The 12,650-nt window shown below is 48.7% G+C and overlaps 1 protein-coding gene across 2 annotated transcripts in view; it reads right to left on the reverse strand.

The window, feature by feature from the left end:
- The window catches only part of SF3B1 (splicing factor 3b subunit 1), a 493,451-nt gene that overhangs the window by 319,189 nt on the left and 161,612 nt on the right, over positions 1 to 12,650 (reverse strand). For both annotated transcript variants that reach the window (XM_069615730.1, XM_069615731.1), the window contains one exon: positions 5,501 to 5,587. In XM_069615730.1, coding sequence (XP_069471831.1) covers positions 5,501 to 5,587 — 87 coding nt within the window. The remainder of the gene's footprint in view (positions 1 to 5,500; positions 5,588 to 12,650) is intronic.

Raw genomic sequence — 12,650 nt, forward strand, 5'->3', positions numbered from 1 at the left:
GTGATCCTACGCCTCCTCTTTTGCTCAGGTAGTACATGGCCACTGTGTTGTCCGTCATTATTAGGACAGTCTTTCCCTGTACAGAGGGCAGAAATGCCTTCAGCGCTAGTCTTATTGCCATCAGTTCTGAAAGGTTGATGTGTAGTTTGGACTCCAATGGAGACCAACGACTGCTGATTGTCAGATCGTTGATGTGGGCTTCCCACCCCGTGAGTGAGGCGTCCGTCACTACAGTTATCTACGTCCATGGTTGCCAAAAAGGTTCATTGTTGAGGATATTATCCTTGCAAGCCCACCATAGGATCTCTACGCCTCCTCTTTTGTTGAGGTAATGCATGGCCACTGTGTTGTCAGTCATTATCAGGACATTCTTTCCCTGTACTGATGGCAGGAAAGCATTTAGCGCTAGTCTCATCGCTCTCAGCTCTAATAGGTTGATGTGTAGTCTGGACTCTGATGGAGACGACGATCGCTGATGGTCAAGTCGCTGGCATGGGCTCCCCACCCCGTGAGTGAAGCGTCTGTGACTTAACTCCAGCCATGGATGCCAAAACTGTTCTCCTTTCAAGATGTTCTCCCAGCCGGCCCACCACTGAAGGTCTCGAGCTACTCTGTCTGGGATTAATAGGAGATCTGACATCTTTCCTGAGTATTATGACCACTGGGTCCTAAGCGCCCACTGGAGTGATCTCATTCTCAGGAGAGCCTCTGGCACTAGAAAAATGCAGGATGCCATGAGGCCGAGCAACCTCAAAATGTCAAAGGCTGGTAGACGCTGAGCATTTTGAAACTTGATGACCATCTGTAGAATATCTTGAGCCCTCACCTTTGGTGGCAAGGCTTTTCCCAGGGATGTGTCCAAAACTGCTCCAATGAAATGGAGTCTCTGTGATGGCATCATCTGGGACTTCAAGTTGAGCGAGAAGCCCAGCTTGTGGAGGAAGCGGCAAACATAATCTAGATGGATCAGAGCTTGTTCCGGGGACACTGCTCTGATCAACCAGTCGTCCAGGTAGGGGTAGACATGAAACCCTTCCCTCCTTAGACTTGCAGCCACCACCGACATTAGTTTGGTGAAGACCCTCGCGGCGGAGGTCAGCCCAAATGGCAGAAATTGAAATTGATAATGAATGAGTCCTTCTCCTTTGCTTGTGATGGATTGGCACATGAAAGTAAGCATCCTGAAGGTCTGGAGATACCAACCAGTCATAAAGCTGGAGGGCCTGAAGGATCTGAGAAAGGGTTACCATCTTGAACTTGTCTTTCCTGAGGAATTCTCGCAAGTCCAAGATGGGTCTCAATCCTCCGTCGTCCTTCGGTATTAAAAAAAAATAGAGGAATACCAACCCTTGGTCCTCTCCGCTACAGGTACCGGTTCTATGGCACCTTTTTCTAGCAGGTCTGAAATCTCCTGCATAAGGAGGGGGTTTGGAAGCTTCAAAGAGTTGTTCCCTGGTGGATGACTGAGGAGTGTGTAGGTAAGGAAGGCAGTAACCTTGGGCAACTGTTTACAATGCCCAAGCATCTGACGTAATAGCCTGCCATTCTGTCAGATGTTGAGTTAAACTGCCTCCTACTGGTGTTGTGTGGGGAGACCTCAGAGGGGTTTAGAAGCGGCTGACGAAGATGCTGAGGGTAAAGAAGCACCTGCTGATGCGGGTTTGGTACCTTTGACCCGTCTACCACGGGTGAATCGTCTCTGGCCCCTTTGAGCTGGCTGCCCTCTGCCTTTTCTGAATGTGGAGTAAAAACAAAAGGGCTTCCCCTTTCAGGACGTACCTGTGGGGTGATTTGGAGTTTGATGGATTGCAGCCAGAGTGATTTTTCTGCCGCCTTTGAAGTTTGCAATTTCTTCAGGCGGTCATCAGCCTTTTTGCCAAATAGAGAGGTGCCGTCAAAGGGCATATTCAGAAGCCTGGCTTGCACATCAGAAGCAAAACCAGACTTCCGTAACCACACAAATCTGCGGATTGTGGTACTCGCCACCATGGCTCTGCTGATGCTGTCAGCAGAGTCGATACCTGTTTGGAGGGACTCACACATCACACCCTTCCCCATCCTTGATCAAGAATGCGTCTCGTTCCTCCCCTTCTGGGAGACAGTCAGCCGCTGATGAAGCACACTCCCAAAAGGTGTGGCTGAATCTAGCTAACGTGCAAGTGGCATTAATAAACTTTAGTGCCATACAGCATGCTGAAAAGTCTTTAGACATGGCATCAAATCTTTTGTCGTCTGTCTTGTGGGGTATGCAGACTTACTATTGGACGACGTCGCTGCCTGCACTACTAAACTCTCTGGAGTTGGGTGCGTACTAAAATATTCAGGGTCTGAGGCGGACACTCTACTTCGCAGAGAGCTTTTTATTTACTGCAGGGATAACTTCAGGTATCTCCCAATTTGCATCTGTTTTTCTCTGCAATGCAGCATGAAAAGGGACTATAGGGTGTTCCTGAGGCCCTTTATCTAAGATGTCGGTAAGATCATCTTGCTGGAAAGCGGGTGCAGGTGTTGTCCACCCTATAAATTGCATAATTCTTGCCATAAGGGCTCTGTAAGGCATTTCTGCAGGTTCTGGTCTGGCAAATTCTGCCTCTGGAGAGGTTTCTATCCCAATTACATCTTGTTAAGCTTCTTGTAGATCTCTCAATCTATTCTCCTCAGAAATTAGTTCCTCTGGAATGGGTACTGTGCTTTGTAACCCAAAAGGTCTCATTGTCAGATTCATATATAGACGATAAAGCTCTGAAATAGTCAGATCTTGGATAAGGGGTAAAACCCATTTCAAGAGAAGGAGCCAAATTAGTGGATACTGCTTGGGAAAAAGTTGTGGTTGTCGATGTAGACGTTATAGGTGTCGACAAACCCGCAAATGGTCCCAAAAAACTAAGAAAGGGCCTCTATGTTTTCATGAGGACGGGAATCCTACTCTTTATCGTCGATATTGTCGCCGCCATTCTCGTCACCTTGGGCGGGACCTTCGACACCTCTGGTGCCGGCGGCGCAGTTGATGTTTGAGGCTTGGAGGACGTATCCTTCATCGGGGTCGATGACGATGTCGACGACATGTGTGTCGAAGGTACCTTAGATGATGGAGTCGATGATGCAGCTTTATTCGATGAATTTTTGTCCTTACTCAGGGGTTCATGACACTAGGGTTTTTGTTCGGGTTCGACGACTCACAGCGTTTTTGTTTTTCGGGTCTTTCACCCGGGGTATCACCTCTAGGCATCTCCGAGGGGGTCAAGGCCGCGTTCTCGAAGAACCTAAGCAATTTCTTTTAACAAAATTCTTCCCACTTAGCTGGAGAGCTGCGTTTAGTGGGGCAGGTGACCCTTTCTGGGAAATTTGAGGATGAAGAGGAGGGAGATCTATGACTCCTCTTCTTAGAGTGTCTTGATCTCGAAGAGTGGTGGGAACCGCTCCGAAATCTCGATCAGGAATGTTTCTTTCGATGGTGAGGAGACGAATGTCTCGACTCAGCCGAGGACAATTTTGAAGGGGTAGAAGATTTAACTGCCTTACCTCTTTCCAACATCCCCTTACGTTCCTTCAAGGCTTTCGAAGTCATAGACATGCAGTCCTCACATTCCAAACACTGGGATCAGAGCACCAGGCACCACAAACAGATCCGTTAACATCTTTTTACCACAAACGACATTTTTGGAAGCCGGATAGTGGCGTCGATGTTTCGGACGAAGATGCCACCGTAGGATATTGAGATTTTTTAAGAGTAGAAGAACAGAGCGTTGCGTCCCCCGAGGTTTACGAAGCGCAGAAAAACGGAACTGAGCAACGAATGCTGCGCAAGACTATTTATACCTACGGTGACATCTGCGCCGATATGGAGGCCTTTGAGTGACACTGAGTCGACGGAGGTCGACGCGCAGCACCCTCTACTGTGAACATTTTTTCCAGGTCAGCAAACTGGAAGTGGATTTATCAAAGATAAGGACTACGTGGGAGGACACAATCTATTCGAAAGGGTATATTACTCACCTGTGATTTGATTGCCAAAAGTAGCGCTGTTTTCACTTTATTATTCGTTAGGATAATGGTAGGAGTGTTCCCCAACTGGGTCTTGCTTCCCCTGACTTGCTGTTAATCTGTCCAGAAAAGGTCTGCATTAGAATTTACCTACCTATAACTGAGTCATTCATAAATTGTAACACTGGGTTTTGCTTTCCCTGTGCTGTTTTAGACAGACACAAAAAGAGTTTTAGGTCTGCCCCAAGTTGCTGATAGCTCCTAGAAAAAGTATATGGGTTTTACTTACCTCGAGTTAGCTGCGTGCATCCCAAAAATAATTGACAAGAGTTGCTGTTTACCTCAATCAGTTTTTCACTGATCTCAAAAGCACCTGTAATTGAATATTGCATCCTTAGGTTTTACTCACCTAGTATAACTGTGGGTTATCACAAAAGTAGTTTGTTTTTTTAACGTACCTAGAATAAGAGTTCCACTATTCACAAAAGGTATACTGCCCAGTTGACTGTTTATGTGATTTGTTGTCAAGCGTCACGGTACAACTGGTAACGTCTACTAGCCTTTAATTCCTGAAAGTAATCTTAAAGTAACATCGGTGTTCACTCCCCAAGAATAGGTGTGACCTATACTAAATCTGTATGAAAAGGTTTGACTCCCCTAGAACTACTGTTAGGTGTTGCAAATAAGGTTTATGCTTTGGTCTGTGCACCTTCAGGCATAGTGTTGTGTTTTTATAATTGCGATTACATTTGTGATCGTATTTAATTTACCCCTAGATTTATCTGGGCCTACTTGTATTTAAATAAATCATTTATTTTTTACAATGCACACAGTGTTTCTTTGGACCATTTGTATTACAATTTAATTCGTACTGATTCTACAGCCCTCTCTCACTCCTAAGGTAAGCCTGGCTGCTCTGTCTACGCTACCAACCAACTCCGGTGGTACAGCCTTATACTAAGAGGGGAGTCTTGTACTGCCTCAGTTGAATGGTTTTACTTGGGCTTCAGAAAAACTGTCCTAAAACCCAGCACCATGGCTCAACTCAAGCATAACTTTATTTTAGATTTTACCCTGCCACCATCATGGGCTACTTATGATCATAGTTTTGGTACAGGATGGGCAGATCTTAAATGCAGCGTCTGTACTGCAAAAGCTTGTCTGCCTCTACAGCTGTCAAATGGGTAACTGATCTGTGACCCTGCGCTGTGTGGCACTTGTAGAGCAGGCGCTGCAAATCGGGATACTGATGAAGCAGGACACATCTCCAATATGAATTTGGCATGGAGTTTATGAAAGAGGAATCTGATCAGTCGATTACCCTTAGAGAGATGGAATTACCGGCATCATTTTTATTAATAACAATTTAAAAAGCCAGGGCTTTCACACCCTTTCCAGACGGCAATTTCTTACAGTGCGCGTCTCAGAAATGACTGGAAGAATTCAAAGGCAGTTATACTTTCCTTGTACAACATGTAATTTTGTTCAATCACCAAATAATTGAAAAGAAATGTACCTTAGCCAAGTTAGAAATGATTTCCCTGCCCTCCACTCTGGCATAGTAATCTTCATCAATAAGCAGAGGCTCGATCACCACAAGAATCTGTAGAGTAAACAAAATATTTAGTTGTACATCTTAAGTCCGGCCAGGGAGCAAGCACCCTTTAATAAATGCAATACAAGGCATTTTAATTGCAAATAATCTTTTAATGGAAAATGTCATTGTATGCACCCTCACACAGCCACCAACAGAAGACATTGAGGGCAATTACTAATGTGCTTCCAGCTCTACTGCATGGGACCAATAGGAAACAAGGTAGGATGGCATGTGTTACAATGTTCTCCATGACTGTCCTGCTGTAAAGATCTATGCCAACAATTTAAGGGAAAAAAAAACAAAAAATCTGCTAGTCAAAGTCAACTAAATGATACTTTTTATAAAAAACTACAAAATGTTAGTAAAAAACTTGGTGCCGAGATTCCAAGATGGCCGCCGGACCGTGAGGACGCACTCCTTGAGTCCTCCGTGCAGGCAAACTAAAAGGCGAACATCGCAGCGCATTAAAGTTCACAGTTAAGCCAAAATAAGCAGCGGGAAAGCACAACAAGACTCGGATTGAACATCCGTGCGGTGCCGGTCTGAGGAAGTGGTCCGGTGCGTGTGGTGGCGCCCACAGCAATCAGGTGCGCATCCAGCAGTGGGGGAGGACATACCCCGCTGGAGGCCTCGGGAGGAAGCGCGGGGGCCCGGTGCAGCAACAGCCGGCAACAGATAACGCACATCCGTGGACGATCGGTGGTATCGTCCCTGCCCCCAGGACACAGAGACCTGAGCCCCGACGGGGGACACACCCGGGGACAAGAGAGACAGTCCGCGACGGAGGATCCCCCACCCAACAGCGCAGTACGGCAGTACGAGAGAGCCCGCGGAACACCGGCTGCTCCCGCAACCAAGGTATCAGCAGCAGCGGCCAGCGGGGCGAGTGCCCAAGGGAGAAGTAGTGGTGCGGACAGATGGGGGAGCAGACAGGCAATGAGGGAGAGCCCCGTGTGCTGAGGGGCTGAGTGGCAGAGGAGGATTGAGGTGTAACGCTGCAGGGGTCTGGACCCCCCCCCCCCACAGAAGAGCAGGGAACTGACGCCGGGCACGTCCGGCGGTCTGTGGTCGGGCCGGTCCCCGGACGGTGGCAGCCTGGGGCCCCCCCAGGCTGGTGAGGAACTCCTGAGGCCCATCCGGGGGAATCGGACGCTCACCCAGGGGAGCGGCGAGGCGTTGGAGGCTGGATCTGGGCCAATTCAAGCGGCGCAATAGCGGGGGTGCCAATCCCGCAAAATCCAGGGAGCCAAGTTGTATTCGGGCTCCGTGGGGAGACCGGTCCATGTGCGGGCCCGCTCGCATACCAGAGGAATAGCGGTGCAGGCCCGGAAAACATACTTTAAGCAAGGCACAAGGGGGTGACGGCCCACGAGAAGAGAAAGGCGCGGAGACATAGCAGTGGGAGCCTCCAGCCCCCCCCTCCTTCCTGCTCATGTAACAGCACGGTGAGACTGAGCCAGAAGTGGCGCTATACTGGTCGGAGTGGGAAGGGAGAGGCGAGCCCGAGATATACGCTGGGGTGCCCCCCAATGGCGAGAACTCTGGCACGGGAACACCAGCGGAGACACGGGGTTGAGCCTCCCGCACAGTATGCTGAAGGGGCCACACCGCAAGGTACGCACAGACTATTTAAGGGGTCCCCAAAGATTAAGATACACCATCAGCCCAGCCGCCGGACAGCCACTTCTAACCCAAAGAAGCACAGGAGATCCCGCTTCTCATACTGGCTTGAGGAGTGAAGAGCCCACCCTAAATGGTGGACCAGGCCCAAGATCTGCGACGGACATAACAGCCCAAGTAATCAAGTCAAAACAAAAAGGGCATTGGCCACAATAGCAACATACATACTGCTCCAGGCATAATACCAGCCGACAGTAGCCAGATCGATTCAGATGCCAGGCACCAAACCCAAAACGGGCCCATCAAGAGCACTGACCCCAGCGAGACCCCAGGAAGGACAGATAGAGAAGTGCTGGCGGCAAAGGCGCCAAACACGCAGATTCGCCATCCCCTCCACCGGGGTCGTCTACTGAAACAAAGGACCTCCCCAACCAGCATAATGGCAACCGACAAACATGAACTTTTGAACTGCTTAAAAGGTATGGAGGCCAAAATGACTAAAGCCTTCCATAGTCAAATGGAACAACTAAGGGAGGACCTGAAATCGTCCCTCCAGGAGGTCAATAAAGAAATGGCGGAGATAGGAGAGAGAGTGGACATAGTTGAAAGTGGCCTCTCGAATATTACGGAGGAGACTAATCAAAACAGCTTGCTACTAGACCAGTTGGCGACCGCGACAAACAACTTGGAGCTCCAGGCGGAGGATCTGGAAAACCGCTCAAGAAGATCCAATATTAGGGTCAAGGGCCTGGCAGAATCGGTACAGGACAAGGATCTAAGAGACACGATGCAACTCTGCTTTAGCAGCCAGCTAGCAGATGCCCAACCTGAAACAATCGGCTTCGACATAATACATCGAGTGGGCGCAATGAACCAGGGTCGAGACCCAGAGATGTCCTGCTAGCGATGACATTGTATGGTCTGTAAGAGGAGGTGCTAGGTGCGGCAAGAACAAGCGGAGACCTTACGATTAATGAGTCCCGCATACAGCTGTACCAGGACCTCACCCTGATCACGCTCCATAAAAGACGGCTAATGCAACCTGTCACGAAAGCCCTTCAAGCACATCAAATCAGATATAGATGGACGCACCCGTTCGGCCTGTCATTTTTATGGGAAGGAAAATGGGAGAATTGGGAACTGCCCAGAAGGATTGGCTCTGCTGCACTCGGAGGACGAGCAACCGGAGGCACCCGCGCCCTAATCTGACTGGCCCGCCCAGCAGACCATGGGAATGGTCAACCGGAAGAAATCAGAGATGGGGGAGGACAGGAAGAACCGGAAGCTCTCAAACGACTCAGGTCTGTGAACTGAGAGGCCCACCGGATCCGAACGCAGCCCATCACACGGACAATGCGTAAAGTGCTACCTAAATGTGAGAAGACCGCAAAACTGCTCCGAAGCGCCTGCACGGAGGTAGGAGGTCACTAATCTTGGAAGCAGGATGAGGTAATACAACTCCCGACTATGGTGAACTGGGGGGAATTTAGAGGCCTTAAGCCCGTTTTGTCTAGCGGGGGCCCGTCAGGAGCCCAGGCCTCATACTCCCAGGATCGGGGAAAGGGAAGGGGGTGGGAAAGGGAACGAAGGATAGAAAAGCAAGGAACCCAAAAACAATGAATAAAGGTGAGCCACATCCACAAATGTGTAATAACAGAAATAAACAGACAGAGAAAAGTACAGTAGCAGAATATGGGGTCCAATATGCAGAGAATCTTCACCTAGGGAGGAATGGAAGAAGTGAACATTGTCTCGATTAATGTCTAGGGGCTAAACTCCCCAGCTAAAAGACGATCGATCCTAGGCAGACTGGAAGCTATGCAAACGAAAATAGCGATCCTACAGGAGACACACTTGCTCCAGCAGGATGAGAAAAGAATGCATAGTAGAACATATCCTCTTCAGTTTTTCGCCTCAAGCCAGACAAAAACAAAAGGGGTGGCAATCCTGTGCAGCAGAGACTTCGGCTTCCACAAACAGCACATAATGAAGGATCAGGAAGGTAGATACTTGGGTGTGAAGGGTACCGTCAATGGCCAAATGTATACAATTGTAGCAGTATATGTCCCCAATGAAAAACAGGACCGGTATATTCCCAAAATACTCCAGAAGGTGGGAGGTGGTGTGAGGGCAGAGTGATAAAAGGAGGAGACTAACTGTGTGATGGACCCAAAAATAGATAACACTCCCCCCGTCGGCTGCAGACCAGCGAAACAGACAGGCCCTGGGAAAACTTTTCAGAGACTTGGAGGTGATAGAAACGTGGCGGTTTTTCCACCCGGAAATCCAGGAATACACACATTACTCAGCGGTACACAGGGGTTACTCTAGAATTGACATGAACCCGGTGTCCTCTACTTTAATCCCCTATGTCAAGAAAATAGAAATTGGGGTTCAATATCTCTCAGATCATGCCCCAGTGGTGACCTGCATAGAACTGCAGAGGATAATGAATAGACCCCCGACCACAATGGAGGCTAAATGAAACAATACTGAGGGATATAGCACTTAGGGCACACATGGAAGAAGTCATAAGAAATTTCCTGGAAAAATGATAATGGGGAGATGGACTGGAGGGTGGTGTGGGACGCGGGGAAAGCAGTAATCGGAGGGGAATTTATAGCACAAGCAACGCAATACTACAGGGGGAAAGCCCTTATAACGCATAAATTAGAAGAGGTAGGAAATGCTGAAAAGCTCCATAAGACCCGTCAGACGCCCAGAGCCTGGCGGGACCTTAAAAAGGCCAGAGCCAAACTAGAAAACCATATGGCAGATAGAACAGCGCAAATACTGCTAAACACTAAACAATCATATTACATACAGAGGGGGAAAGCGAGCAAATTCTTGGCAGCTAAATTACGCAAACAGAAGGCACGCAATCATATTACCCGGTTAAGAAATAGTAGTGGGGAACTGCAAACGGGAGACGAGAAACTAGAAACGATGGTCCACTTTCACAAAAAACTGCTGAGAACCTGAATGCAGCAGAACAAGTGTCCTATTTGTCGGCCATAAAACGGCCACAGATATCGCAACATCAAAAAGAAAAATTGGGGGCCCTTATCACAACACAGGAAGTGAGTAATGCGACGCGATGCGATAGCAGCGCTACCCAGGTGAAAGGCACCTGGCCCAGATGGCTTAGGAAATGGGTTCTACAAAATGTTCCAGACACAGTTGGCAACCTCCCCCTTACTCGCCTTTTCAACCTAATCAGGGATAGGGGAGCTGTTTCAAAGGACATGGGACACTCGACCATGATATTACCCCTAAAGCCTGGGAAAGACCCAGTAGAATGCTCCAGTTACCACCCCATAGCTCTTGTCAATACAGACGCAAAACTATATGCAAAAATACTGGCGAATCGGTTGGCGACAGTACTGCCCGAGATAATACACGCAGACCATGCAGGCTTCGTAAGGGCGAGACACACTCAGTATAACATCATGCGCGTAATTGACATCATAAATTGGAGGCCAGGGGGGCCCAGAAAATCTCTATTGCCGCGCTAGACACCACACGGCATTCGACAGCATAGACTGGGGGTACTTAAGATTGGTACTGGAGGGTTTTGGCTGTGGGCCGACATTCACCAAGATGGTTTTGGCAAATTACCAGCATCCATCTACGCATCTAATGGTGAACGGCTACACCTCAGAAAGAATCAATATCCGGAGAGGTACTCGGCAGGGGTGCCGTCTCTCCCCGCTCATATTCGCCATGGCAATGGAGCCATTTGCCTACAGAATTAGGGAAGACCCGGGAATTAGAGGGGTGCGAACTGGGGAGATCCAAAACAAGATAGCCCTACTTGCAGATATCATCATGCTCTACATGGCAGACTCAATTCACACATTACCCAGAATAATTAAAGAATTGCAGAAGTTCGAAAAGACATCAGGGTTCACAATAAACTACTCAAAATCCAAAGCGCTGAACATAACCGAAGGTAGCGGGGACATAGCACGCCTGAAGGAAAGTTATCCCCTAACGTGGGAAAGCAGTCCCTGGAATATTTAGGAATCCATATCACTAGATCCGTAAAGAACCTGCTCAAGGCAAACATTACACCTCTATGGAAGCACCTGCAGGAAGACTTGCAGAGATGGGACGCTCAGGAATTATCATGGTTTGCTAGGATAGCGGCGATAAAAATTACCTTGCTACCCAAATTACTGTATGTAGTAAAGCTCAACCCCGGTGGTGATCCCCCCCCCCCCCAAAACTGATTCAGGAACCCCAGAAGGCGGTGTTTAAAATATATCTGGGGGAATAAGAAGCCAAGGATCCAAAAAACGATCATGATGCGGCCCACCTTCTTGGGGGCTGGGGGTTCCAGATATAGGGAGATATGTTTTAGCAGCTCAACTGACACCAGCACTGAAATGGGCGGGCAGAGACACCCTTCCGGGTTGGTGAGAAATAGAACAGACCGCGACAGACATCCTATTCGGTATGCTACCATACCTAAAGCCAAAAGCTCGAGAGAGGGGAGGTATCCTATTAGAGGGCACAAAGATGAAACTACACAGCTGGGATAAGGCTATCCGTGGCAGGGGGGTCAAACAAGGCCTGGGCCCACTATCCCCTATTGTGCATAATCCAGACTTTTCGCCTGGGCTTCACAAAACGTTCTGGGAAGGTTGGAGGGAACCAGACAGTGTCCCTACAAGATATGTATCAGGATGAGGCCCCACTTACCTTCGAAATATGCAAACTAAGATTCGGTATTACCGAAAATCACAGATTTAAATATATACAATTGCGTCACTGGATCTCACACCCAGATGTAAAAAGGGCTGGTTACGACCCCCAGTAGGCCTAGAACTAACAATACGGGAGGGGACACATGAAAAAGGGATTACTAGACTGTACAAGCTACTAGACAAAGCGCAAATAGAAGACACCCTCCAATACATGAAGGACTGGGAGCGGGACATAGGGGAGGAGATTACACAGGAAGAATGGAGTCAAATCTGGAGGAGGGCTCACAAACTATCCAAATCAACGGCAATTAAAGAATCTGCATACAAACTATGTTACCGCTGGTATTGCGCCGCCGCCCCCCCCCCCCCCCCCCCCCCCCCCCAAGTAGAATACATAAAATGATCCCCACGTATCCCCCAGGATGTTGGCGTCAGTGTGGAGAAAGAGGTGACTTGTTGCACATGTGGTGGTCGTGCCCAAGGATAAAAGTGTACTGAAAGAAATACTGACCTACCATGGTCCCCAAAAGTCATCCTGCTGGGGACAGTGACAGAAGGGATATATGCAGCTTCAGGGAACAGAGCGGCCCTCATTACCCACCTACTGGCTGCAGCAAGGATGACCGTGGCCCAACGATGGAAGACAGTGGAAGGCCATACAGCTCCATGGTGGTGGGTGAAAGTGTGGGAAGTTATGGCAATGGAGAACATCTGCGCCACAAAATCAGGGACATATCCGA

The sequence above is a fragment of the Ambystoma mexicanum genome, chromosome 9, assembly GCF_040938575.1.
Source record: "Ambystoma mexicanum isolate Mex_15411 chromosome 9, UKY_AmexF1_1, whole genome shotgun sequence".
NCBI lineage: Eukaryota > Metazoa > Chordata > Amphibia > Caudata > Ambystomatidae > Ambystoma > Ambystoma mexicanum.